The sequence below is a fragment of the Panonychus citri genome, unplaced genomic scaffold (genome assembly GCF_014898815.1).
Source record: "Panonychus citri isolate SS breed McGregor unplaced genomic scaffold, ASM1489881v1 Contig00079, whole genome shotgun sequence".
NCBI classification, from domain to species: Eukaryota; Metazoa; Arthropoda; class Arachnida; order Trombidiformes; family Tetranychidae; genus Panonychus; species Panonychus citri.
In genome coordinates, this window is record NW_026515484.1 from 1 (window position 1) to 26,211 (window position 26,211).

General features: G+C 32.4%; 10 protein-coding genes across 11 annotated transcripts; 6 read left to right on the plus strand and 4 right to left on the minus strand.

The window, feature by feature from the left end:
• Window positions 1–1,259: 1,259 nt before the first annotated feature.
• On the plus strand, window positions 1,260–4,577 carry LOC128387291 (C-terminal-binding protein-like). Its single transcript, XM_053346464.1, has 6 exons — window positions 1,260–1,441; window positions 1,704–2,006; window positions 2,263–2,469; window positions 2,587–2,811; window positions 2,903–3,034; window positions 3,177–4,577. Exons 1-6 carry the CDS (start codon window positions 1,426–1,428, stop codon window positions 3,536–3,538), a joined length of 1,245 nt encoding a protein of 414 aa, XP_053202439.1. The 5' UTR covers window positions 1,260–1,425; the 3' UTR covers window positions 3,539–4,577.
• An 851-nt stretch (window positions 4,578–5,428) lies between these two features.
• LOC128387294 (max-like protein X) lies at window positions 5,429–6,699 on the plus strand. Of its 2 annotated transcripts, none has more exons than XM_053346467.1 (3): window positions 5,429–5,586; window positions 5,706–6,064; window positions 6,152–6,699. In XM_053346467.1, exons 2-3 carry the CDS (start codon window positions 5,762–5,764, stop codon window positions 6,461–6,463), a joined length of 615 nt encoding a protein of 204 aa, XP_053202442.1. In that variant the 5' UTR covers window positions 5,429–5,586; window positions 5,706–5,761; the 3' UTR covers window positions 6,464–6,699. The 2 variants fall into 2 exon arrangements, with proteins under 2 accessions (XP_053202442.1, XP_053202443.1); XM_053346468.1 differs by having other exon boundaries at window positions 5,449–5,586; window positions 5,758–6,064.
• A 409-nt stretch (window positions 6,700–7,108) lies between these two features.
• On the plus strand, window positions 7,109–8,070 carry LOC128387299 (synaptobrevin-1-like). Its single transcript, XM_053346473.1, has 2 exons — window positions 7,109–7,268; window positions 7,555–8,070. Coding segments are annotated over exons 1-2 (330 nt in total). The 5' UTR covers window positions 7,109–7,266; the 3' UTR covers window positions 7,883–8,070.
• A 147-nt stretch (window positions 8,071–8,217) lies between these two features.
• Window positions 8,218–10,026, minus strand: LOC128387292 (39S ribosomal protein L28, mitochondrial-like). Its single transcript, XM_053346465.1, has 6 exons — window positions 9,679–10,026; window positions 9,452–9,583; window positions 9,100–9,385; window positions 8,780–8,906; window positions 8,635–8,671; window positions 8,218–8,533 (listed from the first exon to the last, which is right to left on the minus strand). The coding sequence occupies exons 1-6, from the start codon at window positions 9,867–9,869 to the stop codon at window positions 8,482–8,484; spliced, it is 825 nt and encodes a 274-aa protein (XP_053202440.1). The 5' UTR covers window positions 9,870–10,026; the 3' UTR covers window positions 8,218–8,481.
• A 643-nt stretch (window positions 10,027–10,669) lies between these two features.
• On the minus strand, window positions 10,670–12,215 carry LOC128387297 (uncharacterized). The gene is made up of 2 exons (XM_053346470.1): window positions 11,741–12,215; window positions 10,670–11,256 (listed from the first exon to the last, which is right to left on the minus strand). Exons 1-2 carry the CDS (start codon window positions 11,904–11,906, stop codon window positions 10,976–10,978), a joined length of 447 nt encoding a protein of 148 aa, XP_053202445.1. The 5' UTR covers window positions 11,907–12,215; the 3' UTR covers window positions 10,670–10,975.
• An 892-nt stretch (window positions 12,216–13,107) lies between these two features.
• LOC128387298 (uncharacterized) lies at window positions 13,108–14,830 on the plus strand. Its single transcript, XM_053346471.1, is given in 4 exon segments — window positions 13,108–13,301; window positions 13,303–13,415; window positions 14,053–14,274; window positions 14,277–14,830. Coding segments are annotated over 4 exon segments (441 nt in total). The 5' UTR covers window positions 13,108–13,251; the 3' UTR covers window positions 14,333–14,830.
• A 1,653-nt stretch (window positions 14,831–16,483) lies between these two features.
• LOC128387288 (armadillo segment polarity protein-like) lies at window positions 16,484–18,025 on the plus strand. The gene has a single exon (XM_053346462.1). The coding sequence runs from the start codon at window positions 16,484–16,486 to the stop codon at window positions 18,023–18,025; it is 1,542 nt and encodes a 513-aa protein (XP_053202437.1).
• A 511-nt stretch (window positions 18,026–18,536) lies between these two features.
• LOC128387296 (uncharacterized) lies at window positions 18,537–19,277 on the plus strand. The gene is made up of 2 exons (XM_053346469.1): window positions 18,537–18,715; window positions 18,793–19,277. Exons 1-2 carry the CDS (start codon window positions 18,648–18,650, stop codon window positions 19,217–19,219), a joined length of 495 nt encoding a protein of 164 aa, XP_053202444.1. The 5' UTR covers window positions 18,537–18,647; the 3' UTR covers window positions 19,220–19,277.
• A 744-nt stretch (window positions 19,278–20,021) lies between these two features.
• On the minus strand, window positions 20,022–22,503 carry LOC128387293 (uncharacterized). Its single transcript, XM_053346466.1, has 5 exons — window positions 22,366–22,503; window positions 22,107–22,236; window positions 21,887–22,029; window positions 21,547–21,676; window positions 20,022–21,177 (listed from the first exon to the last, which is right to left on the minus strand). Exons 1-5 carry the CDS (start codon window positions 22,421–22,423, stop codon window positions 20,925–20,927), a joined length of 714 nt encoding a protein of 237 aa, XP_053202441.1. The 5' UTR covers window positions 22,424–22,503; the 3' UTR covers window positions 20,022–20,924.
• Window positions 22,504–22,863: 360 nt separating this feature from the next.
• LOC128387290 (fatty acid synthase-like) lies at window positions 22,864–25,082 on the minus strand. Its single transcript, XM_053346463.1, has 2 exons — window positions 23,130–25,082; window positions 22,864–23,031 (listed from the first exon to the last, which is right to left on the minus strand). Exons 1-2 carry the CDS (start codon window positions 25,080–25,082, stop codon window positions 22,912–22,914), a joined length of 2,073 nt encoding a protein of 690 aa, XP_053202438.1. The 3' UTR covers window positions 22,864–22,911.
• Window positions 25,083–26,211: the final 1,129 nt, after the last annotated feature.

Here is a 26,211-nt window from a genome sequence, read left to right on the forward strand (position 1 = left end):
AAGTTAATATTAGTTAAAAAGAAAAGGATAAAGTTAATTATAACAAATTAAGCTAATCTAAGGTTAATAACAATTGAAATGCTGGATAAGTTTTATAATAAGTTGATCAACAATTTGTCTTCACATTGTATTGGTCTTAGATTTTGAAAATTGATTGCTCATTGATAGGATTACTTAATTAAGTGAGTACTTTACCTTCAGGGAGGATCAATTACTTTGTTACAATTAATTTTATCATCCAGGTAACCACAAGAATGAAGATGAAGAAAAGTTAATGGATGATAAATGAGAGAGAGAGAGAGAGAGAGAGAGAGAGAGAGATTGAGTGATATTCGTCATTTGTCTTCCTCTTCATCTCCATCATCCATTATTATGATTATACTTAACATGATGATTTCCATCACCATCAAGGTTAAATGAGTAAAAGATGAAATAATAATAAAACGAAAATAAGATCAACAAATTGTTTGAAAGAGCGAAATCACTTTGAGGGTAACAAAATTAAGCAAATAGATGTTGATTTGTATGTGTAACAATCAGAGTAAACAGAAAGTTGTGGGTAAAGGTGAGAGAGAAAAGTTAACCTTTGACACTAAACGAGAAAAGAAACAAACAGATGAACAAATGTCAACAAACATTTCATTTGTTTTTCTTTAAGTAAATTAATTAATCATAATTTTTTTCTCTTTTTTTCTTTCAAATTGACACTTTTCAAACTTCAACCAATACAATTACTCTCATCATTTCAACCATTCACCTCTAAGAGTGTAAATACAAATGTTCATCGTTCATCATTATCACTTTAATGTCTTCTTCTTAATTTTCACTAATTCTTTCATCATCATTTCATAAATTCAGTTGGAAAAGAGTCACAATTAACAATTTAAATTCCAATCGATCGGATAAACTTTTCTGTTCATGGAAAATAATTCAGCCCAAGAAATGAAGATTTTCTTTGAAAGAATAGACGTTCAAAACCGAACAAGATAAACTGTAGTGAATAAATTGTCGAATTATCAACGATTTTAATTGTAAAATTAAAAGAAAAAGTGTTAATTGTTAATCGAAGAGAAAAAAGAGCGACTGTCGCCACCTGGCGAATGAACTTCGATGTTCCATTTGAATTTGGCGCTTTTCGTTTGCGACAAAAAAGTTCTCAGTTCGCATGACCGCATTGGGCGTATCAAAATGGCGCTTTTCTTAGTCTTGCATTTGCAGTTTCTTTTGTGGCGATTTCTCTTTCTTTTTCTCTCTCTCTAGGTTTTTTTCTCATTTTTATCATCACATTTTGACTCTGTTTTTTTTGTGTCTCGGTCTCACTCTCTCACTCTCTCTCATCATCATCATCATCATCATCAGCATCTTCTTCTTCCTCATAATCGTCTTTGTTAATAAATAAATAACAATCATAATTTAGTTATAAATATGATCAAGAGAAAAGGTAAGTCCTATTTTTCTTTGTCATCAATCACTTGGTGCTGAGGTGGTTTTAAAATATTTTCACTAATTGATATCTTTTCTCCCTTCCTATGTCCTTTTATTCTTATGATATTAATTCTTTTGTCTGCTTCTTCTTCTTTCTCTTGCTTCTCTTTTATCTCTCTTCCTCTTTCTCGTTTGTCTTTTCTTCCCTGTCATCATCTCTATTCCCTCTTTCTCTATCTCTTTCTCTTTATCTCTCCCCTGTGTAACATGATTTACAGTCGGAGGCAGAGGTCCCATCTCAAATGGACCAATGCATACCAGACCACTGGTTGCCCTCTTGGATGGACGGGACTGCTCAGTTGAGATGCCAATATTGAAAGATGTAGCAACCGTTGCCTTTTGTGATGCCCAATCAACCCAAGAGATTCATGAGAAAGTGTTGAATGAAGCTGTTGGAGCCCTTATGTGGCATACAATTACACTAACTAAAGACGATCTCGATAAATTTAAGGCTCTCCGTATTATTGTTAGGATCGGTTCAGGAGTTGATAATGTTGATATTAAAGCGGCCGGAGAATTAGGTAAATATTACCTTCTTTACATTTTATCATTTGCAATGCTCATCATTTTATGCTTTCAACCCGTAAAGAAGCATCATTTTATCTTGCATTCTTTTCTAGTATGAGTTCTCATTGTCTTAGCTCTTCCCTATATCTATTTTTCTCTGCTGTCATTGGATCTTTCAAGCTTAAATATTTACAATTTTCTATTTTTTTCTTAACCGGCTTATTTAATTTGCGCTTTATTTTAATTGTTATTGTTTTTTTTCATTCGTAGGTATTGCTGTTTGCAATGTTCCTGGTTATGGTGTGGAAGAAGTAGCAGATGCAACCCTTTGTTTAATACTGAACTTGTATAGAAGGACATATTGGTTAGCAAACGCGGTTCGAGAGGGTAAAAAATTTCAAGGACCCGAACAAATTCGTGAAGCCGCAGCAGGCTGCGCTCGGATCCGCGGTGATACTTTAGGAATTGTTGGATTAGGTATGTATTTATCTTTTTTAGCCTAAACTGTCTGTTTTGGGTTTACAGCTCAATTTGATAAATTCCCTCCAACCTGGTTCCATCTCTAATTCTTCATAATTATATTGTTCTCTTTAGGTCGAATCGGTACTGCTGTTGCCCTCAGAGCTAAAGCGTTCGGATTTAATGTTATATTTTATGATCCTTATTTGCCGGATGGTATTGAAAAATCTTTGGGACTTACTCGAGTCTACACTTTGCAAGACTTGCTTTATCAAAGCGATTGTGTTTCTCTTCATTGCACTCTAAATGAACACAATCACCATCTAATTAACGAATTTACCATTAAACAGATGCGGCCTGGTAAGTTGTCTCTACTTTGACATTAAGTCAAATGAACCAACTTGTCATTTTATTTACCAATATTGCTCATTTAAACTTTTATTTTATTCAGGTGCCTTCCTGGTCAACACAGCACGTGGTGGCTTAGTTGATGAGAACGCATTGGCTGCCGCTTTAAAAGATGGAAGAATTAGAGCTGCCGGTCTTGATGTTCAGGAGAATGAACCTTACAGTCCAATGAGCGGTAAGTTTACTATCCCGTTCTTACATGTATTTTTAAATCCTTTTGGTTTTTTTATCATAACAATTGAAATGTATTTTCCCTCTCTTTTCCCTTTTTTTGTGCAAACAATATTTAATGAAAACAACAAAATTCAAAATTTCAGGACCACTCAAGGACGCACCAAACTTGATAATTACACCCCATGCAGCGTGGTACAGTGAGGCAAGTTGCACTGAGCTTCGTGAAATGGCTGCAGCTGAGATTAGACGAGCTATAGTTGCACGTATACCAGATTCTCTACGTAATTGTGTTAACAAAGAGTATTTCGTCTCGAGTGCTTACGGAGAAACTTTAAACGGGTCCGCAGGATACAATTTTCATTCAATGGCTCCCCACTCAACCACACTTGACTCCATGCCTAGCGGAGCTCCCGGAGCAGCAGCAGCAGCTCATGCAACCCCTCATTCAACCCTTCAAGAAGCCGTTCAACTAACTCCCAAGCCAGAGAGCTCGGAACTTCATTGAAAGTTATCATCCATATTTGAGAAAATAATCACTCAGAAAACCACCAACAAACAATTTAATACAAACTTCAATACAACCACCAAACAAACAAACAAACAAATAAAATCATAAAGCAAGTTGCAGTTTGGCTCGTATAAAATTGAGATACAACATCACCTCAACCCCTCTCTCCACAAGAAGATAAGAAATACCCACACATCACCTCTACATAAAATACACTTAAAACTTGATAAAAAAATTCAACCAACTGAACCCTTCTCTTCTCAACGAAAAGCAAACTTGTAAAATCAAGGAAAGGTGTGATTGTATCGATACATGGTACCATAACTTCCTCCATTCTCTTAACTGTTCATCTACGGACGACTGTAGGAAAAGTTCAATTTATCAGAATCGATCCTCTTTTATCACTTTGTACTATCTCTCATCCCTTTGCCCAAACTCTTTAACTCTCTCTCTCTCTCTCTATCTCTATCTCTAGCTCCCTTCTTTTCCCATCTTTCTTTCTCTTCTTTTCTCTTCATGTCATTATAATTAATTTGATTAAAAAACGGTATGGTGAACGATTTATACTGGAGACAGACTTGAATATCTTAGGATAGTTTTAATATCATAATGTTTCTTGTAAAGAGGAGTTTAGCTATTGTTAACCAGCAAAACAAATGTCCCAATAGTTAGTAACTTTTGTTTCGTTACCTTTTCTCATCCCAATTAACACCAATTAATCAGCATTCACAAAAAAAAACACAAAAGCAAATTAATTTTGAAGATATGGTTACATGATTCCACTAATATCTCACCTGACCAAAATCATCATCATCTTATCATCTCATCATCCAACAAACAACCAACATCTCAACACCAACAACAAATCAATCCAACCAACAAACAACAAATCAATTGTTATTAAAATTAACCAGAGCACTTCATAGATTTCACTCGATTGAAGTAAAATCAACCAATAATTTATGGTAACAATTAACAATCATCTTTCTTTGCAGTTATCTATGATTAAAAGCAAAGGCTATTTTATCAATGGAAATTAGTTAATTTCTTCTCGGTTAATGAGTTTAGATTATTATTATTATTTTAGTTAATTAATCTTTTTCTTTTTCTAGTTCGATTAAAATCGCGATCACTTAAATGTTTTACTTCGGAATTTACATTTAATTCACTTGGATGATTATGTAATTAACAAATTGTTGGTTTTCGGGTAGCAATTAGTTGATAAAGAAAAGCAACAACCTTAATTACTTTTTATCAACTTGACACTTATCAGTTTATTTGTCTTTGATTACAAATCTAAGATTACATACATTAAGATATTTACTTAACTACTTGTTAGATTATCCAAGTTAATCTATTACTAATTAACTTAATTGATTAACTTTAAGATAAGTAAAAGTGAGCAACTAAAAGTACTAAAAGTTAATCATCTAGAGAGATCAAATCAACTCGTAAGATTAATGAAACGGAGATAATTGATAACTAATGATGATACAATTGATGAATAAGAAAAAAAACAAGATACAAATATTGAATTTTAATTCTTAATTGATTGGCTTTAATTCAACAATTAACTCGTAATCAGAGATTCGGTTAAAACTTTCAAATCATCAGAACTTTTGAAATAAATGTTTCAAATTACGTTGAAATTTTCTCATCTTTCTCTTCATCAAATTACTTACTAAAAAATTGATTCTAAATAATTGAAAGTAATCATTTTCAAAGTAGAGACAAAAATGACAATTAATCTGATTGATTAGAAAATTAATTTTTCTAAAGAATAAAAAAGTCATTAGTTAGCCAGCCAGTCGAAGCTCGGCTGGCTAAGATCTCTAAAAATATTCGATCAGATGAATTCACTCTGATTGGTCAATTGTTCTTTCGAACCTGTTGCCATCTGGTGGTAGAAAAGAAAAGAAAACAACCAATGTTTACAAACGTTCTCTCTTTAATTATCGTTAATTAACTAATCTTTAATCTCTAATCACAACAAAGGCCATTTTAATGCCTCTTAAATTGGTTTTCTGTTAATCCGTTTTTTTTGGGTAAGTATGAACGCTATTTACTTTCACTTTTACTCTTTATTTCAAGTTATTGTTTTAAAAAGAAAAAAAATTTTCAATTCTAATTTAAGTTTTTTTTTTGTTCTTTTCTCTCCTCTTAGAGTTTTTGATTTTTTTGCTCTTTTTTTTTCGTTTCTTCTTGTTGTCAACAAGCAACATGATTTCTGCATCTTCTACCCACAATACTGATGCTTCATTAACCACTGATGATGAAGATTCTGACCACAAATCCACCACCAGTTATAAGGAAAGACGCCGAGAGGCTCATACTATGGCTGAACAAAAACGTAGAGATGCAATTAAAAAAGGTTATGAGGAACTTCAATCATTGGTACCAACTTGTGCTCAACAAGATTCTGTTTCAAGTTATAAATTGAGCAAAGCGACGATTCTTCAACGATCAATTGAATATATTCAATATATGCAATCACAGCAGAAAAAAGAGGAAGAGGATTTACAAGTAAGTTTGTTACTAAATTATCTCCAAGGCCTAAGAAATTAACGTTAAGTTTTTCTCTGATTTTATTTTTCTATATTTTGTTTACAGTCTCTTCGTAAAGAGGTTATTGCTTTACAAATAATGAAGGCTAATTATGAGCGTATAGTTAAACACCATCAACAAGCTCAACCTGGACAATCGTGTAATCAAATAAGTGAAGATGTTAAATTTCAAGTTTTCCAAGCAATTTGTGATTCTCTTTTCCAATCATTTGATTCTTCAGTTACAGTTAAAAATTTCGATGAACTTTCTGGTGGTATATTCGGTTGGCTAGAGGAACATTGTAAACCTCTTACCCTTCGTGAAATAATCATCAACGTATTAAAGCAACTTAAAAGTCAAATGATTAACCACCATTAGATGGTCATAATCAACTTTATTTTCAAAATCAAATTGTTACGATTACTTTAAAAACATATACACAAAAAAAGTTTATCATATGATAACAAGGAGAAGATTATTATATTTTATATTTCTCCAAAATTGTTTCTATTAGTATAAAACTTTGTAATACAAGAAGTGAACTTTGTTTTTTAAATTGTTACAAATTAAATTCAAATTAACTGAAATCAATTAAAATATTAAGATTAATGAAACAGAGACAATTGATAACTAATGATGATACAATTGAGGAATAAGAAAAAAAAACAAGATACAAATATTGAATTAAATTCTTAATTGATTGGCTATAATTCAACAATTAACTCGTAATCAGAGATTCGGTTAAAACTTTCAAATCAACAGAACTTTTGAAATAAATGTTTCAAATTACGTTGAAATTTTCTCATCTTTCTCTTCATCAAATTACTTACTAACAAATTGATTCTAAATAATTGAAAGTAATCATTTTCAAAGTAGAGACAAAAATGACAATTAATCTGATTGATTAGAAAATTAATTTTTCTAAAGAATAAAAAAGATTTAAAAAGAATACGAGAAAATAGTTGTTTTATTGTCCACCAGATGTCAGTGATCGTGGAACACAAGTTGACTCAGCAAGTGAATGAATGAAGGGCCTTCGCTTGAGGGGCAGAAATTAAACTTCAAACACTTGACGTTAATTGTTTTTATTTTGTTTAATTGTTTCTTTTATTTTCTGATTAACTTTTTATTTCTCTTTTTTTTTACTCTGATTGTGGTTTTACTTTTGTCTTTGTATAAAAATGTGAGTATTTAGTTTTTATCTCCATTGGTTTGTCGATATTCTAATATTTTACCTGTGATCTTTTGTTGCCTCTAAGAAAGCAACAAGTGGAATCACAACCTTCAAACCTTGAAAACTCCCCTTGATGTAAAACTTGTCTGTTAATCTTTCTCATTTTTTTCTATTTCCTTCAATCTTTTCTTTCTTTCTTTCTCTTTTATATGCTCTTTCTTTGTGTGTGGTGATTATTTTCTGTATATGTGTATGTTTTTCTTGTTCTCTCTCCCCCCTCTCTGTGCTATATTAGGTCAACTGGATATGATGGTAACCGATCTGCCGGTGGCGGTGGTGGTGGTGCTCCTGCATCATCTAAACGGCTTCAACAAACTCAAGCTCAGGTGGAAGAGGTTGTCGGTATTATGAAACATAATGTGGAAAAAGTTTTGGAACGGGATCAGAAATTAAGTGAATTGGATAATCGAGCTGATGCCTTGCAACAAGGTGCCTCACAATTTGAACAACAAGCTGGTAAATTAAAGCGTAAACAATGGTGGAGAAACATGAAAATGATGGCCATTTTAGCTGGAATATTTATTGTCTTTCTTATTGTGCTGATCGTTTCATTCACTTCTTAAAAAAAAGGAAAAGTATTAATCTCCCAACAATATCAAATCTCTTTTTGTCAAAGAAACAAAACAAAAACAAAAATTATTCAGAAGTTCATTGTCATCTGAGTAAGCTCAACATTCTGATGATATTACTTTTATGATAATAATAAAACTGAAATTGGTTAAATTTTTTTTTAACTCAAAAAAAGATTAAATCAATTGAAAGACTTTTTAATTGTGAAATGTGAAAAACAACATCAACACAACAACAGACTTAAACACTATCAATCCAACCATGAAATCAAACAATTGAGCTCCTTTTCTGTATAATTGTTGAATGTTAATGAATAATTAATTGTGAATACGGGAAAAATATCGACTCGTTTTTAAGTATAGTTAATATGTGAACAGATACAATTATATAATTACCATGATTCATTTGGTTTACTTCAAATTGTGTTCAACTCAATCACTGACACACCTTTTCCTCTTTACCTTATTCACTTTCTTTCCGATAATCAAATTAACGATTGTTTTTAAACTGAACAAGGTAATAATCATGTAATGAAATCAGGTTTCTATATATAAACAATAACAGAAAAAGAGTTGATGAAATTATTGATGATTCATCTGAGATGAAGTAAACTTTTAGCTCGATCCAATAGACTTTGTGGTTCACTGTGAAGAAGAAGACAATTAAAAGATGGAGATTAGTTAATGATGGTTTAGAGGTTAATTAGATTGAATTGTGATTTTCCTAATGGAAGGGTAATAATTACCTTTTCTGCTCTGGCATTTCCCCACTGGCTTTTAAATCTGTCAACAAGATTAATGGAAACATATTAGATAAGATTCTTAATCTCTGATGATTTTTTTTACTTCACAATCTAACTGTCAATCTTTACAATTAACAGTCTAACTAACCTTCTAGTTTTTTCACTAAATCGTTGATATATTTTACTTTCAATGGTTCTGATTGTTTGTAGGTTGATTCGTGATTCTTTTCAATAGCTTGAGCCCAACTTAACCCAATCCATTCAGCTTCTTCCAACTGTAAATGTACAACATGAGACAAATTAATTGGATATAGTTTCGTGAAAGGACAATGGTGACAATCAAGTGATCATTGACAATGATTGGCAAAAATATACAATCTCATTGTCAATTAAAATACACTGAGGGTTTGATATGCTTGAGTATGATTACAGTTATTATATTACAGGAAATTTGATAGACAAACTTACCGGAATTTTACAATCTTGATATTTATTCTTGACTAATTCAAATTTTTCAGGATCATTTGGATGGAAATCGTTTTTAGCTAATGTTATCAGCATCTTTCGACGAAGCTTAAGAGCCAATTTTGATTGAAGGTCTTGAATTGGTGTCCGAAGGATATAATTATCGAATCCATGAGCCTCGTGAATTAAATTGAGAGCGTGTTTTGTACACACTATACTCAAATAGGTGTCAAGTACTTCACTATAAACGGTTGTCCGGTAGATATTAGGCATCCATACCTTAGCATTTCTATATGATCAGAATAGGAAAGGAAAATTAGTAAGAAAGTGTTGGCAATGGAAATGGAAACTGTACCTGACACCAGAGTCTCTGAACAATTGTCTCTTTGGTAAACTAAAGCCGAAAACTACATCTTCTCCGCCGAGAATAGCTTCGTCAGAAGTTTGTAGCTTTTGAGTGGCAACTGGTAGATCGGGAACTCGTTCACTATTTGGTAAAGAATAAAAAAAAAGAGAAAAAGAAAATAAATAAATAGATAAAATGTAAACATAACTCATAACATGTGAATTTGTTTTTCTTACATTCTTAAGGTTTTCGCATCAGTAAGTTTATAATCCAAAAGGTCACCAGTGGTTGGGTCATCATGAACACGAACCGGTGGTTTAGTAAGTTCCAATCGGTGTTTCAAATAATGTTCAGGAAGACGACGGACATATGGATTTCTCATCCATCCAAGAGGATAAATATTTCTCGTAAAAGCTCCGATATTCATGTTCCCGAATATCAAGTCAAATTATTAACCACTCAAACTGATTAAAAATCAATTCAAATGTAAATAAAGTGATGATTAATTATCAAAAGAAAACAATTTACCACATTAATTGAATTGATAAACAATAACTACAATTGAAAACATGTGAGAGATAAACAAATTCAGTTTAATCCATGAATCGATTAAATTATAAGAGTCGATCTAAAATCGATTTTCGTTTCGTAAAAAAACTTTTCCTTGTTTTTCAAATTTCAATCTAAAGCCACCGATTGATTGTTATTCAAGATTCGAGTTCATAAGTTTAAATAGTCCAATATTTAAATCGATTTTGATAAAAAAAAGTTCAGTGATTAAGTGAGGACAGATCTCGATCTCTTTCACGATCTCAGGCCTACTGGTGCTCTAAGGATGAAGTCGTTCGAGGTTTGAACCCTTAACTTGTTTTGCTTTCGATTAGATCAGATTTTCATGTGAATTCATATTAATACCCTTGCGAGATTTTCAAGTCCTTACTCACAAAAGTTCTGGACAATGTCCGTTTTTCATCACGGAAGTTACAATCTATTTATATACATAATTATTGATTCAGCGTATATCATTTGATAGTGATTAATGAGAATGAACTGAGAGAAATTGATTAAAGTTGTTTGATCAGAATCATAGTGGATAATGATGATAATTGGAAAATAAATTATCGTAATCTGCATCACGAACTGATTCAATTATCTGACTGCACGAACTGAATTTTGAACTTTGATATGGATTCAGATTTCAAGTTGATTGAATGAATAGATGTTCAGTTTATTTATTTTAATTTAGTAAAATGTTTTATTTAAATTGTTTCAAGTTTGTTCCTTTTCATAATTGATGGTACAAGTGAGTCTAGTCTGCAATTAAAGTTATAATCGTAAAGAGAAAATTGATTTGTATTGATCAGGAAACGGAAACAAAAGAAAGAAAATTTTAAATTTGAAAAGTTCGACGGCAAATAAGTCGACAATATTTTTTGTTCCATCAAAAAACTTATCCATTGATTGGTAATCATAATTAACTGATTGTTGTTGTTGTTTTTGTTGTTATTATGTTGATTATTATGTTGGACATTTTTAACAAACGTCGCTGAATAAACTGGACATTCGACTTTGTCTGAATTCTATGAAACTAATTCTTCCATCTCGATCAGTGTCACATTCAGTCATCAATCTTTCAACATCTTCCGCGGTAAAAGGCTTGTTGGACATCGCAAAGGCCATTTTAATCTCGTACCGATCAAGGTAACCATTTTTATCGGCATCAATCCAATCGAAAAGTTTTCGCAAGTTACCATGTTTCTCGGCGATAGTTTCCAGAAAAGCTTTCAATTTATCAGAAGTAATAAAACCATCGCCTTAATCATGATCAGAGAAAATAATAAGTAAATAAATCAAATCAGAATATAAAACAAAATAATACAATTAGATTCATGAGAACCAGAATTTACAGTCAGAATCAAAGATTAGTTAGTCTTTCTCCGTTCTTACCAGTGAATTTGTCTATTTTGTGACTATAAATCATTCTAATTATTTAACTGTAGCAATTAATTTAGTTGATAAACAACGTGAAATGTTATTCTTAGCTTAGTTTACGACTAATTCAAAATAATTTAAATTTGATTTGCATTCGAAATGGGATTAAATTAACTACTTGTTGCTTAGAAACAAAATCTGAACTTTGAAGTACGAACATAAATCCTTCGAGTATAAATGAGTTAATTAGATTGAGATGATCCAATGAAGAGATTATAAATCTTTCATAACAATTAGCATTCAATTATATTGGATTATTTATTAGTTGTTATTATTGTGTGAATGAATTTGATTAGATTAACTTACTTTGAATTTCCTCGATTGTTTGTGTAACTGTCCCTTCTTCCGGGTGAAGTCCGAGTTGTTTCAAAATGTGTTTAAATGTCGAGATGTCAAGTTTACCTTCTTTATTAGCGAGAGAATTGAAATAATCTTTCAAATCACTTTCCTTGATTTCCAATTTGTCGCCCATTCTTATGATTTAATAATTAACACAAAAAATTGATACTTAAAATAAGGGAAAAAGAAAAAATGAGAGAGTGAGGTGGCGAGTGAGCGAATCAGTGAGATAATGTATGTGTGAAAGAAAGAGAGAGAGAAGAAAGAGATGAACAAATTAAAACGAATTTGAATATTTACAGAAAACAATTAAAACTCGAAAACAACAAAAAAGGATATTCACTTGAAAGAGACACTGAAGATGTGGCGATGATGATGATAATAATAATGAAGATGAGGTGGTGGATGAAAAATAAGAATATCTTCCCTCCTTGGAACAACTGAGAACGAAAATTTTGGCGATTGGACAATTTTTACTTCATAGAATAACCTCAACCACTCTCACTCTCTTTCTCTCTCCATCTTTCTTTATCTCTTTCTACATTTTGCTTCTCTCTCTCTCTCTCTCTCTCTCTCTCTCTTCTTTCTTTCTTTCTTTCTTTCTTTCCCTCCATGATAAATATAAATTCAACGCCAAGAATACTCTCTCTCTCTCTCTCTTTTTCTCTCTTCGCTTGAGTCTTGGCTTAGATGAGCCATTGTGAGAAATCCGCCTCTTCGAGAATCTAATCATTCTCTCGTTTTATGTCGACTTTTCTCCATCATCTCCAACGTAATTAAAGAATCAAGTGAGAAGTAGAGAATAAATTGTTATAATTAAAAGGTTGATGAAGAACATGTTCCAAGTGATTGAGATGATGGGGAAGAGGCGGAGATCGTTTACAGTTGGGATTTTTTAGGAGATAATCTGTCTCAGAGTCTCTTCCGTTTATCGTCATCTTCCTTTTCTTATATTATTTCTTTTTCTCTTTCTCGTTCGCAGCTTTTATTCTTGGCGTTGAATTTATATTTATCATGGAGGGAAAGAAAGAAAGAAAGAGAGAGAGAGAGAGAGAGAGAGAGAAGCAAAATGTAGAAAGAGATAAAGAAAGATGGAGAGAGAAAGAGAGTGAGAGTGGTTGAGGTTATTCTATGAAGTAAAAATTGTCCAATCGCCAAAATTTTCGTTCTCAGTTGTTCCAAGGAGGGAAGATATTCTTATTTTTCATCCACCACCTCATCTTCATTATTATTATCATCATCATCGCCACATCTTCAGTGTCTCTTTCAAGTGAATATCCTTTTTTGTTGTTTTCGAGTTTTAATTGTTTTCTGTAAATATTCAAATTCGTTTTAATTTGTTCATCTCTTCTCTCTCTCTCTTTCTTTCACACATACATTATCTCACTGATTCGCTCACTCGCCACCTCACTCTCTCATTTTTTCTTTTTCCCTTATTTTAAGTATCAATTTTTTGTGTTAATTATTAAATCATAAGAATGGGCGACAAATTGGAAATCAAGGAAAGTGATTTGAAAGATTATTTCAATTCTCGCTAATAAAGAAGGTAAACTTGACATCTCGACATTTAAACACATTTTGAAACAACTCGGACTTCACCCGGAAGAAGGGACAGTTACACAAACAATCGAGGAAATTCAAAGTAAGTTAATCTAATCAAATTCATTCACACAATAATAACAACCAATAAATAATCCATGATAATCCACTTCTAATTTCGTCGATTATGTAATGCTAGACTTTTCGTTTCTGAGTCATGACAAAATACTCGAAGTATTCGGAGGTGTAAATATAGATGATTATCTTTGAACAAATTTAGCTTCTCATGGTTGATGAAAAGCTAAGTGATTGCTCTGAACAAGACTGTCTTTCAGTGTAAACTATTAACAATCAATTCTAAATAACTAATAGATAATTTTAGAAACATTAATCAGCCATCAGAATGAATCTCACAGTTGAAAAGTTCTAAAATCGGGACCACAGGTTCGAAGTCTAGTTTAAATATAAATACATTATGTCACTTCAAGACTTTAGAAACTGTATCGATGTTAACAGTAACTAGGATTCTACTTTAATTGTTCAGATTTAATTTGATGTTTCGGCTTTGAAATGCTGTTCAATTTGAAGCGAAATCAGTTCCAGAATTTAAACCGTTAAGTACATTACATCAAGATTGATTGAATGATTTGCTTTTAATTTTTACTAATTTGAATTGTAATATTTTGTTTTATATTCTGATTTGATTTATTCACTTATTATTTTCTCTGATCATGATTAAGGCGATGGTTTTATTACTTCTGATAAATTGAAAGCTTTTCTGGAAACTATCGCCGAGAAACATGGTAACTTGCGAAAACTTTTCGATTGGATTGATGCCGATAAAAATGGTTACCTTGATCGGTACGAGATTAAAATGGCCTTTGCGATGTCCAACAAGCCTTTTACCGCGGAAGATGTTGAAAGATTGATGACTGAATGTGACACTGATCGAGATGGAAGAATTAGTTTCTAGAATTCAGACAAAGTCGAATGTCCAGTTTATTCACCGACGTTTGTTAAAAATGTCCAACAGAATAATCAACATAATAACAATAACAACAACAACAACAATCAGTTAATTATGATTACCAATCAATTGAAAAAGTAAATTTAACAGAAAAGCTAAAGAATGAAAAAGAAAATCGTTTGATCAGAACTAAATCATACACATAAACTACATCGAAATCATGAAGTTCAGTTTGTATCTTCATCTTAGGTCAAACATTTTTGCAATTTATCTTAATTCTCACACCTTAATCATCTTAATTACTGTGATCACATCCTAATTGTTAACACACTAGGTTCATGTGTATCCAGATGAATGAAAAAAAAGAAACGAAACATTTGAATCAATTACAATTCTATTCATTAAATCAAGTTCAATGAATTTCGATAACATTTTCAATCAAATTCATTGTGGATGTTAATCCATGAAAGAATCAAATTAATTTACTTTGCCAATGAGAAAAGAGCATCAACATTAATCCAAGAAAAAAGACTAATCCTTGTTTAATCTAATCAATTGTTTCCATCAACTTTGTTTTCTTCGTGAGTTTTGTAATCCGTTTTTTGGCTCATTTTTAATTTTTCGTCTAAAATCAAAGTTAATTAAACTGTTGATCTAATTTAAATTCCCAATTAAACCAAATAAAGTAAGTAGATCTCTCGCTATTCCACAATCAAAGTTAATTTTTCACCATTGAAATTTTAGATTAATTCAATTGTGACATTCTCGAGGAATAGTCTTTATATTAACCACGAGAATCGTTTAAATAGCCAAAAAATTGGATAATTTTTTATCATCAAATTAATTAATGAGAATCAGGTTCAAGTGATTAGTTGTAATTTGTTTTTCTTATTATTTAGTAATCAATAATTGTCGCAATTTACTTAATTTTGGTTCTTTGGTTTATTTTGGTTTTCTCGACCCTTAGAGGTGAAGAGGTTAAAATCCTTTCCTTAGTGTTATCACCTCGATTTATTTATATAAGTTGAATTTGACATTGAGGGATAACAAATTGTTATAACAAAATCATCATGTTGACGATGATAAAATGATTATAAAAGAAGATAAAATTTTGTAATCTGGCAGAAATTCAATTTAAAACAAAATTGATAATCTAAAACTACTTGTTGATTGAAATTTTCACACAAGTTGAATGAAAATATCATTCATCTTTTCAGGATACACTGGAAAAGATGAGACAGTAAATTAATTCCTATGAACATATGCATGGATTAAGTTGACTGTTAAATCACGTAACACATAATCTGCATTAGTTATCTTGATGATTTAATGTTGTAAAACATCCTGGTAATTGAAAAGTTTCAATAATCTCAAGATTGATTACACTTTACAGTAAAGGAAAAGGTGAATCTCAATGTAATACTATCAAGTATAGAGATCTAATCAAGATTTTCCTCATCGAAAATGTCTTCAAAATCATTATAAAAATCGGTATGAACAAGTTTATCATTAGATGTAAGGTCCATCATAACGGTACCCGAAGTGTCATCAAAATCCATGTACTGTCCACCCTCTGGAAACATTTCATCAACCACAACACTTGCAGAATTTGAGCCTCCGGGCTTATTACCACCAACAGGAATTGGCCTCATCTTCCCCTGGTTAACTTGGTCCCGAAGAGAATCTGTGGGAACCAAACCAAAAAAAAGAAGAACAAAACAATTAAACAATTAAACAAACAAATGATTAGAAGCAACAATTAAATTACAAGAATAAAAAAACAAAACAAAAAGTGTCAACACAATTGAGGAATTGAAGAAGGAACCAAAATACTAACCCAGTTTTACTTGTTAAGATTTCGCTAATTAAAACAAATAGAAAAAGAAAACAAATTGAGAGTAAATACCAAAGATCAAAAGGTTGAGAACAATAAATTAATCCAATTCCAATTGTGATTAGACTATTTAATTAGCGTGGAAAAGATTAAATTTAGTTGGTTGATTGGTTTTAAATTCCAAAGTAAAAGTCATCTGGTGATCTACTTGTTACTCGAATTCGCCGCCACTAGAATGCAGCGTGTTTTCGGCGGCGCTGGTGGTTAGAGAATTGGGATCATTGTTCCTATATGATTGTTGATTTTCAGTTGAATGTTTCAATTTTTTTGTTCTTTTTTTGTTTAATTGTTTTTGTCAAGTTTTGTCATCATGAATAGTGAAAATTTTAAAAACATCAAGGGGGGTTCGTTAATCAACGATTCGGGATTTTGTTCTGTGGCTCAATCAATAATCGATGATGAATGGAAACGCAATGACCAAAGTCAAGCTTCATTACCTTCACCTAATCAGCAAATGCAACCTGATAGGATGGAAATGGCATCGAAAGCTATTCCAATTTTAATTGATCTTTTGGTCGATGAAGATACTGTTGTTCAGAAAAAAGCTCTGGACATGGTTCTTCAATTATCACAGGAAACAGGGAGTCGTGAGATGATCAGTGATTCTCCTCAGCTAATTGCCGTTCTTCTTGATACTCTTTCAAAGAGTAATAATTTGGAATTGATTGAGAATGCTGCTGGTATTTTATACAATATTTCTGAACATCATCTTGGTCGTCAAACAATTCATAAACTTTGTGGTATCCCGGAATTGATCCGAATCCTCAGCTGTGACAGCGAATCCGTCATCCATCTTGCAATCTCTGCCTTACATTTACTACTTTTACACCAAGATGGATCAAGAGAGGCTGTAAGATTAGCTCAGGGTTTACCTGTCATGGTTTCGTTACTTTTCAATCCCAATGAACAATTTTTATCTATCGTCATTGACTGTATCCGTCTTTTAGCCTACGGCGACTCTGAGACCAAACTTGTTATAAATCATCTTGGTGGTACCAATGAGCTTGTAGGAATTTTGAAGAATAGCTCATATCCACATCTACTTTGGGTGACATGCAGCACCTTGAAAGTACTATCTGCATGCCCAATAAACAAACGAGCTATCATAGATTGTGGTGGCTTACAAGCCTTATCATTACAATTGAATCCAAACATTGACATTCATGTTGGTAATTGTTTGTTCACAATAAGAAACCTTTCAGATGCTGCTGTCAATGAAGAGGGATTGGATATGTTATTGTCTAAAGTTTTGGAAATCCTTCAGGCCACATTAGCCGATACAGCCACACATGAACCCACCATTACCTGTGTCGCAGGTATTTTATCAAATCTTACGTGTAATCAAACCAATAAGAAAATAGTTTACGAATTGGGTGGAGTTGAGCTTCTAGTTGAAACGATTGTCGCTCTACGAGCCAACAATGAAATTATTGAACCTGCTGTTTGTGCTCTTCGTCACTTGACCTGCAGATATTTCGAAGCTGAATTGGCAGCTCATAAAATCATTCAATGCCAGGGTCTGGTACCAATAATCAACTTATTACATTCGCGTAGTTGGGCCATTAAAAAGGCTGTTGTTGGTCTAATCAGAAACATCGCATTGTGTGAGGCCAACATTGTTCCGCTTCGTGAACATTTTGTTATACAAAAATTAGCTGCTGTGCTCGAAGAAGCCAACATAACTGCTCAATCCTATGACATTGGCGGAGGAATAGTTTCACCTGTTGATCCTAAAATTGAGACCATAATAGAAGAAGCCACTTCGACATTAAAGATAATGGCCAAAGATCCATTGAACAAGGAAATGATTGATGGAATTGTTTGCTATTTTACCAATAGCGTCCAGATTTAATTCGATAAGAGTTTGATGATTATTATCAAAGAATATCAATTGATTAGTAAATTGTGGACAGAACCAAATTGGTAAATTAATCGTTTAATAAACTAATATTTTATTTACTTTTAACTATTTTTTTGTAGTAGTGATTTTTTAATAGATTAAATTTTTTATAACCTGACACTGAGCTCTTTAAATTGTTCCCTTCAATAATTTAAATTGATTTTGTTAATCAGCGAATTGGAATGAAATGAAAAGTTCAACTGATGCGACATTTTTGATTTTCTTGTTTATTTGATTGCAACTTTGAAGTGACAAGACTAAGCTTATTAACGTTAATTCTTTCATTAATTGTTGATTGTTGGTCAACATTTGATTGCGCTACTACTTGTCAAGGGACAATTTTATTTGATTATTTGTGGCTAATTGTGATTGATCAACCAGGAATGAACATCTTCCCAATCATTCACGTTCTAAGTGTTGTACTAAATTTAACCAACGGATTAAATGAAACAAATAGTTCACAATTAACGGAGCCTTCGCCATCTTCATTGTTACAGGGGGAAGTTCAACCTTATCCCTTGGTTCATCCAACAGAATCTCAGCTGATTAGTGATTCTGAGATTCTGATGTTCTGATGCCGCAGTCTCCTGAAAGTCGACGAAATGTCCAAAGTCAAGGATCGCATTCTGATGTTGCACATAAGTAAGTTAATAAACGACTCGAATAATCAATGACGATGATCTTTAATTTGTTTATTTTAATTTTCGAAAATCCTAAAGAAAATCTTCCGGTCATGATAATCGAGATGCTGCTCAGAAATGGAAACAAGGTTCAGAATCAAATGACCACGAAGATGAGAAATTGGTCGAAGAATATAATAAGAATAAAGGTCGAGTGTATGAGAAAAAATGGTCATGGGAAAAAGAAAAAGGCTCCGGACATGGTTGGGAGAATCAGGGTCATTCTAATCGCGATCATTTGAAAGGTTCAAATAATCGAGAATATGAATCAGGATCGAAAGGTAATCAAGGAAAAGAGAATTGGTCACAAGAGAAGAAAAAATCTCATAAACTCGAAGATAATTATGGAAAGAAATTCGATTCTAAAGGTTCAAAGGAAGAAGCCAAAGATTCACATGATCATCATGATTCTGGAATCAATCAATTTGATGATTCACATTATCGGAAACAATTTAGTTACCTTTAAATTGACCATTTAAATTTAATTTCCAAAAGAGCCCAATTAAATTGCCATTCATTCAACAAAAGAAAATAATTTGTTAATCATCGTATTTATTTTCCTTCTCATTAAATTCATCACTTAATTGTCACTATTTTTATCTGATTGTTGAAAGAAAATTTTAAAAAATTAGTTTAAAGTATAAAAAAGTCACTTTTGACTTTTGATTGATAATTTATTATATTCGATGTTTTTTCAGATCATAGAAATTAGTTAATAGCAATTTTAGTGAAACCATGTAACATATCTTGATGATTTAATGTTGTAAAACATCCTGGTAATTGAAAAGTTTCAATAATCTCAAGATTGATTACACTTTACAGTAAAGGAAAAGGTGAATCTCAATTTAATACTATGAAGTATAGAGATCTAATCAAGATTTTCCTCATCGAAAATGTCTTCAAAATCATTATAAAAATCGGTATGAACAAGTTTATCATTAGATGTAAGGTCCATCATAACGGTACCCGAAGTGTCATCAAAATCCATGTACTGTCCACCCTCTGGAAACATTTCATCAACCACAACACTTGCAGAATTTGAGCCTCCGGGCTTATTACCACCAACAGGAATTGGCCTCATCTTCCCCTGGTTAACTTGGTCCCGAAGAGAATCTGTGGGAACCAAACCAAACCAAAAAAGAATAAAACAATTAAACAATTAAACAAACAAATGATTAGAAGCAACAATTAAATTACAAGAATAAAAAAACAAAACAAAAAGTGTCAACACAATTGAGGAATTGAAGAAGGAACCAAAATACTAACCCAGTTTCACTTGTTAAGATTTCGCTAATTAAAACAAATAGAAAAAGAAAACAAATTGAGAGTAAATACTAAAGATCAAAAGGTTGAGAACAATAAATTAATCAAATTCCATTAATAATCATTGATTAGACTTTTAATTAGCGAGAAAACAATTGGTAAATTTAAAAGGAAAATCAATCGAGACTCTGGCGACCCCTAAGTTTTAAATTCCGCGAAATTTAATAGTTTTTACTTTAAAAATCAAAGATTAATTAAGAGAGTTAAACAAAACTTAATCTAATGAATCTGATTCAATTTATTTCACATTTTGAAATAACTAAATGTCTCCATGTAATATTATTAGTATCATAAGCGTTAACTGTTAATCTCCATCAGTTGATATTTTTGTGTAATTGTATCATGATTAACATCAAATTCTGGAGTCAAGTTCTATTGCCAACTGAACTTTTATCATCAGTTGAATTTTCATTCGATGATCTGAAGCCTCTGGAGTAAGAAAGAGGATAAGAAATAGCTTTTAACTTCTCCCTTACAAGAAGAAAAATTTAGTTTAGCTAATTAAGAAAAAGGGAAGAGAGAATAAGGATGAGGATGAGAAAATGAGGAGGGAGTGGATAGAAAATTGTAGAAGATTAAGATACAATTATGAGAAAGATTTGGCTTTTTGTTGGTCAGTAGAATCTAAAAAGGAGAGAAAGAAAGAAAGAGAGAGAGAGAGAGAGAGATCTTTCTTAAAGCTAAAATGACCACCAGGTAGTAGATACACAGGTAGATACTCAAGTGTAGAAAAGGAACAAAGAGTAATGATGTTTTTCTCTGGTAAGAAGGAAGATGAGGGGATGAGGAAAAATGATGAAGGAGAAGTTGAGAGAAAAAAATTGACCATAATGAGCGTTGAAAGGCTTTCACAGATTTGCAAAAATGTCCATAATCGGATTATAAGGGGTCATGCTTTTGGAAGATCTTGAGTCTCTCTTAGGCAGGGTGGGGATTGTGGCACAACGTTCTTTAGCCCCAGGGCCAGTCCATTGTCCACAAAGTGTTTCCAATACTTCACGAGTATAGTTAATGATCAACTCATGTATGTATTCATCAGAGTCTGGGGGGCAAATACCTTCAATACCCTTCTCCATACAAGCTCTGAAAAATGAAGAGTAACTGTAAGATCATAAGTCCCACCAACCAAATGATATATTAGGTTAGAGGAAGACAAATACCAGAAAAGGAGAAGAGAGAGAGAGAGAGAGAGAGAAACCACAACAGGTAAAAGGAGAAAGATAATCATTAGTAAAGAAGAAGAAGATGATGATAAAAAGAAAGAGAGATTAAAGTAGAGAAAAGAGAAAGAAAAATAAAAGAAGATTAGTAAAAAAGATTAGAGAAAAACAAACAATATGAATGAAGAAAATGAATGAACAACAAGATGAGATGATTACAGAGAAAAGGAGATTAAGACAAATATTGGAACAAATTACACAACAATTAACAAAGAAAATTAGGAGAAACAATTAATCGTAATCAACATACCAACAAGTCATTGCAATTTTATTCCTCGAATCAGCACCTTTGATCCTCTCGAGATTGTCGATATATTTGTCCATACATTGGTGTAGAGCATTGATATTCTTGTTGACACATGAGAATCGACGAATGAATTCTAATAATGATGAGGAAAAAAAGAACAAGAGAAACAATTAAGATAATTAAAGAAGAAAAAGAGCAATGTAAGTAAATGAGAAGATGGATGAAGGAAGAGATAAGAAACAATCAATCAAAGGACGAGATTAGATGAGAAAGGAGAACAATTAGTATTAATGATAGAAAACAATGAGAAATCAATTGATTAACAATCGATTATCAATCTTACCTTGTCTTCCCTCTTGAGTGTTGCAAATCCTATTGACATTGGTTTCGACAGCTCGATTTAGGACCGATGATATTTGTTTCGGTAAAGGTAGAAGACATTGGCTCGAATATGATTTTAGACATTTACCTGCTTTTCGAACAGATCTAATGATGTAAACAGAAGAGATTATTTTTTATTCGATTTAATTAGAAAAAAGTTTGATTATCATGATGTAACTTACGAGCAATATTTGTCCATTTCACTGATTGTTTGGGGCATTCGCGATTCCCTGTTACCAACGACAAACAATTTAGAAGCACAAACATCAGCTTCTATTGCTTTTCCAGGTGGACATTGGTCAGCAAGGGTCACTAAATGGTGGAAAAGTTGAAACAATTAATCAACAGACTTGAAACATTATCATGTTGCTAGTTTTAGATAAAACAAAGGGTTAAATTGAACTAAAGTTTAATTGATAATCGTTTCTAATGAAAACTTACAATCAAAAGTAATTAAAGTAAACATTAGTGATGGTAAAAGAAATACAACTGATTCCATATTAAGACAATTGAATTTTTACTTTGAAACACAAATAATTATCTTGACTGGCTAGGATGAGGGAAATGTTGGTTAGTCTTTTGACACTTTTTGGAAAATGAGTTTGTTTCTCTGTAAAAAATGTCATCTTCAGACAAGAAGACAAGAAAAGTGACCAGCATAGTGACCATTAACATTCACTGAAGCTTTATTAATTAACTTTTAACTTGGTCAGTTAAAAATGTAAACTATCGAAATCAATGTGTCTCGATTCAAAAATAGATTGATTATTATTTCTCCATGAATTTTATATTTGCACGGCAATCGACAATCGGGAGCTCCAAGCTCTTGATTCAAAATAATTTTAAACTTATTCTAATAGTAGTTGTTTGAACATGAGAAAATTTCATCATGATAAACTGATTCTTTCATTTTTATATTTCCCCTTTTCAAATTAAAAAAGTGATCGTAATGTATTAATAATAAGTGAAAAAGAAACAAGAGATGAATTATAAAATGCTATTATCTTCTTGGATATTGAAGAAATTGTTTGTTATTTTCTCGATAGCGTCCAAATTTGATCCGATTACCGTGTGATGATTACCATCAAAAAAGTGTTCGGTTCCAAGCTGAGAGAAAATTAAAAAATAATCGGTTGATTAGTAATTGTGACAAAATCAAATTGATAAATCAACCAATCGATCAATGTGTTTGAATGTTTACTTACTTTGAACCGAGTTTTTATTGCATTTTGGAATAATGGTAAATCAGTTTTAGCTCGAATATGAATTATTTCGGTTAATTTCGAATTGAGTTTTGGTGAATAATTGATAAGCATTTGTCCTTTTTGAAAAGTTAACTCATTAAATTTAGAAATCATATCTGCCTTATCTTCGGGAATTCCTTTATCGATCATTATTTTTGTGAATATATCGAATCTTTCTTTTCGATTGGAACAATGAGCTATTTCCGAATCGAATTTATTCGTGTCCAAATTCGAAAATACTCTTCGAATCGCTCCTTTAACAAATTCAGTCTCTTGTATAATTATATCGGCAGTTTTAACTCTAGTATTTTTAGTTATTTCTGCGACATTTTTTAGCTTTTCAGGATCAGCATCAATAAGAATTAATTTCTCAATTATTGGTCCACTTCCGTTGGACGCAAATCGAGTCTCCAATTCACAAGCGATATAAGCAATAATACCTCCAAATGAGTAGCCAACCATGTGTATTCTGTCATTTGGTGAATGAAACTTGATTAGATAATCAGCATAATAATTTGCTGCAGACTCGATTGATGTAAGAGACGAAAGACCGTAAGGCCAATTAAGTCCGAGTGCTGGTCTTTTAATCCGATCAACGAGACCTTTCATTAAATCATAATTTCCTTCGATTGGAGGAACATAATAAACTGGCCTGAATGTTTTGTTTGATTTTACTAAATTATTAAATTCAATTGTTATTGCTTTTGGAACTTGAAGAGATAAAAGTGATCCAAACTTTTCATTCGTATCATTCAATTCATTGATGGTTGAGCCGCTATTTGTTAATGATTCTGATGTTTGTTTATCGTTTTTTATACTGTTTGATAATTCCTTCAATTTAATGATGGTAAGAGCTCGAATCTCTTTTGAATTCATTGAAATACTGTACTGCTTCTCTAAAACTTGTTGAACTTCGATTGCCATCAATGAGTCCATACCAAGTTCACCTAAAGTAACATTAGGATCAAATGAATTAATATCTTTGATGCCCAAGATGTGACTGATTGAACTAATTATGTCTCTAGAAACGAGCGCAACACTTTTCCTATCGATTGCTCGAATCCAACTCGATACAACGGGAGAAGGGTAGATTAACGCTCGTTCAAGTACAGAAAAACAAGAATGGATTCGTTGAGCTGCTGTTCCGCGAACTGAAACAATGTTAACACCTATTTTCTCAACGACAAATCCAACATCACCAACGTATCCCCATTGAATCGCTAGGCCATGAAGTCCATGTTTGAATCTCTCTTGACAAATCGATTCCATATAAGAATTGGCTAATCCATAATTAGATTGACCTGGATTACCTCGTCCACAAGCGACTGATGAGAAGACCATAAAATAATCACAATCAACTGGAGCTAATGATCGAGTTAATTTATCTAAATTCTTTGTTATTTTTACTTTAGATGAACAAACTTTTTCATAAGTTTCAGCATTTTGATCGGATATTAAAGCATCAGACAAAACGAGAGCACAATTAAATATCCCACCAATTGGATAAGGTGAAAGGGATTCGAAAAGAGAACAACAATCTTGTTCATTAGTTAAATCTTGTGTTGATATAATGACATTTGCACCAAGTGACTCTAATCGCTCCAAAGATAATTTATGGTAAGATGATTTAGGTCCCGATCGAGAATTGAGAACCAATTGTCGAACACCTTTTTTGACCAACCAAGATGCTAATTCCAAACCAAATCCACCAAATCCACCAACGATAATATAAGCTTTACTTGAATAGAAAACCGGTGCTGCGATTGATAATGGGATCGATTTAGTTGATAAAATTTTATCAACGACCTTTGATGTTTTCGTTGTCGAGGAATATTCATCTCTAATTTCATGTTTAATCTTAATTAACACTTTCCCACTGTGTTTACTTGAGGCCATAGATCGAAAAGCTTTCATAATTTGATCTGCTGCGAACACTTTTCGTGGCAGGGGTTTTACTATTCCTGAGATGATTCCTTTATTTACAAGTGCTTTTATTTTCTCTCTGAACTTTTTCGTGATATTTTCGTTCTCAGCAAAGCACCTCGAACAACTAGTGAATGCATCGATCAGAATAGCATGAAAAGTCCGACCTTCATCGAAAAGTTCTACTCTCATCAAAAAGTCCCACGTTAATCTTATTATTCTGCATCATATCATATTTACCGATTTCCAGAAATCGTCCACCCGGTGCTAAACATCTCACACTTGCTTGTAGTTTGTCCTCAGATAATGAATTGAGAATCACATCAACACCTCGACCATTTGTGTGTCTAAGAATATGTTCTTCGAATGAAGTTGATCTCGAATGAGCGAAACTCGTCTCGTCCAATGAAGGAAATTGTTCTTGAAGAAATTTCCGTTTCTCATCTGTACCAACTGTTGTAAAGATCTTACAATTCATACTCAGACAAATGTTTATCGCCGCTATTCCAACACCTCCTGATCCCGCGTGAATAAGTACAGATTCTCCTTGACAAAGTTCACCACGAATCAATAGACTATAAATCGCAGTTGCATAAACAACCGGTACGGTTGCTGCATCTTCCATGGTCCATTTTGATGGAATAGACCAACTAAAATCATTCGATTCAATTATCAGTTTGGTCGCTAATGCTCGATGAGGGGCAATACCCATAACTCGGTTACCATTCAAATCCACTCCAGCATATTCATATCCTATTGGTGTTGACATTTCTACAGGAGTGCGCCAATCGGGATTAAGATTAGAAGGTAGTCTTCCAGTCGCATGCATAATATCTTTGAAATTGAGCGACGAATAATTGATTGTCACAAGAGATTGGCCTTTTTTAGAATCAGGAATTGGATTGAATTGAGTCCATACAAGTGATGAAAGATCACCAGGAATTAAACATTGGACATAAGCATCTTTACTTTGGATTAAACATTTGCTATCGGTCTCTAGTTTTGTCGGTATCTCGAAGTGACAATAATCTCCCCATCCGAATTGATCATCATAAATATTGAATTTACAGTCATTAGATATTAATTGATTGAAAGTTGGACCATTTAAATCAATTGATGA

Bases quoted from the DNA above. Each gene is read 5' to 3' on its own strand.
- LOC128387297 (XM_053346470.1), bottom strand. From the start codon at position 11,906: ATGGGCGACAAATTGGAAATCAAGGAAAGTGATTTGAAAGATTATTTC. The intron at 11,257-11,740 runs GTAAGTTAATCT...ATCATGATTAAG, and splicing joins AACAATCGAGGAAATTCAAA to GCGATGGTTTTATTACTTCT.
- LOC128387293 (XM_053346466.1), bottom strand. From the start codon at position 22,423: ATGGAATCAGTTGTATTTCTTTTACCATCACTAATGTTTACTTTAATT. The intron at 22,237-22,365 runs GTAAGTTTTCAT...TCCACCATTTAG, and splicing joins TACTTTAATTACTTTTGATT to TGACCCTTGCTGACCAATGT. The intron at 21,677-21,886 runs GTAAGATTGATA...CATCATTATTAG, and splicing joins CACTCAAGAGGGAAGACAAG to AATTCATTCGTCGATTCTCA.
- LOC128387288 (XM_053346462.1), top strand. From the start codon at position 16,484: ATGAATAGTGAAAATTTTAAAAACATCAAGGGGGGTTCGTTAATCAAC.
- LOC128387294 (XM_053346467.1), top strand. From the start codon at position 5,762: ATGATTTCTGCATCTTCTACCCACAATACTGATGCTTCATTAACCACT. The intron at 6,065-6,151 runs GTAAGTTTGTTA...TTTTGTTTACAG, and splicing joins AAGAGGAAGAGGATTTACAA to TCTCTTCGTAAAGAGGTTAT.
- LOC128387292 (XM_053346465.1), bottom strand. From the start codon at position 9,869: ATGAATATCGGAGCTTTTACGAGAAATATTTATCCTCTTGGATGGATG. The intron at 9,584-9,678 runs GTAAGAAAAACA...TTTACCAAATAG, and splicing joins GATGCGAAAACCTTAAGAAT to TGAACGAGTTCCCGATCTAC. The intron at 8,907-9,099 runs GTAAGTTTGTCT...GTACATTTACAG, and splicing joins ATCAAGATTGTAAAATTCCG to TTGGAAGAAGCTGAATGGAT.
- LOC128387290 (XM_053346463.1), bottom strand. From the start codon at position 25,082: ATGAAAGCTTTTCGATCTATGGCCTCAAGTAAACACAGTGGGAAAGTG. The intron at 23,032-23,129 runs GTAAGTAAACAT...ATTTTCTCTCAG, and splicing joins CAATAAAAACTCGGTTCAAA to CTTGGAACCGAACACTTTTT.
- LOC128387291 (XM_053346464.1), top strand. The intron at 2,812-2,902 runs GTAAGTTGTCTC...TATTTTATTCAG, and splicing joins CATTAAACAGATGCGGCCTG to GTGCCTTCCTGGTCAACACA. The intron at 3,035-3,176 runs GTAAGTTTACTA...TCAAAATTTCAG, and splicing joins ACCTTACAGTCCAATGAGCG to GACCACTCAAGGACGCACCA.
- LOC128387296 (XM_053346469.1), top strand. From the start codon at position 18,648: ATGCCGCAGTCTCCTGAAAGTCGACGAAATGTCCAAAGTCAAGGATCG. The intron at 18,716-18,792 runs GTAAGTTAATAA...AAAATCCTAAAG, and splicing joins CATTCTGATGTTGCACATAA to AAAATCTTCCGGTCATGATA.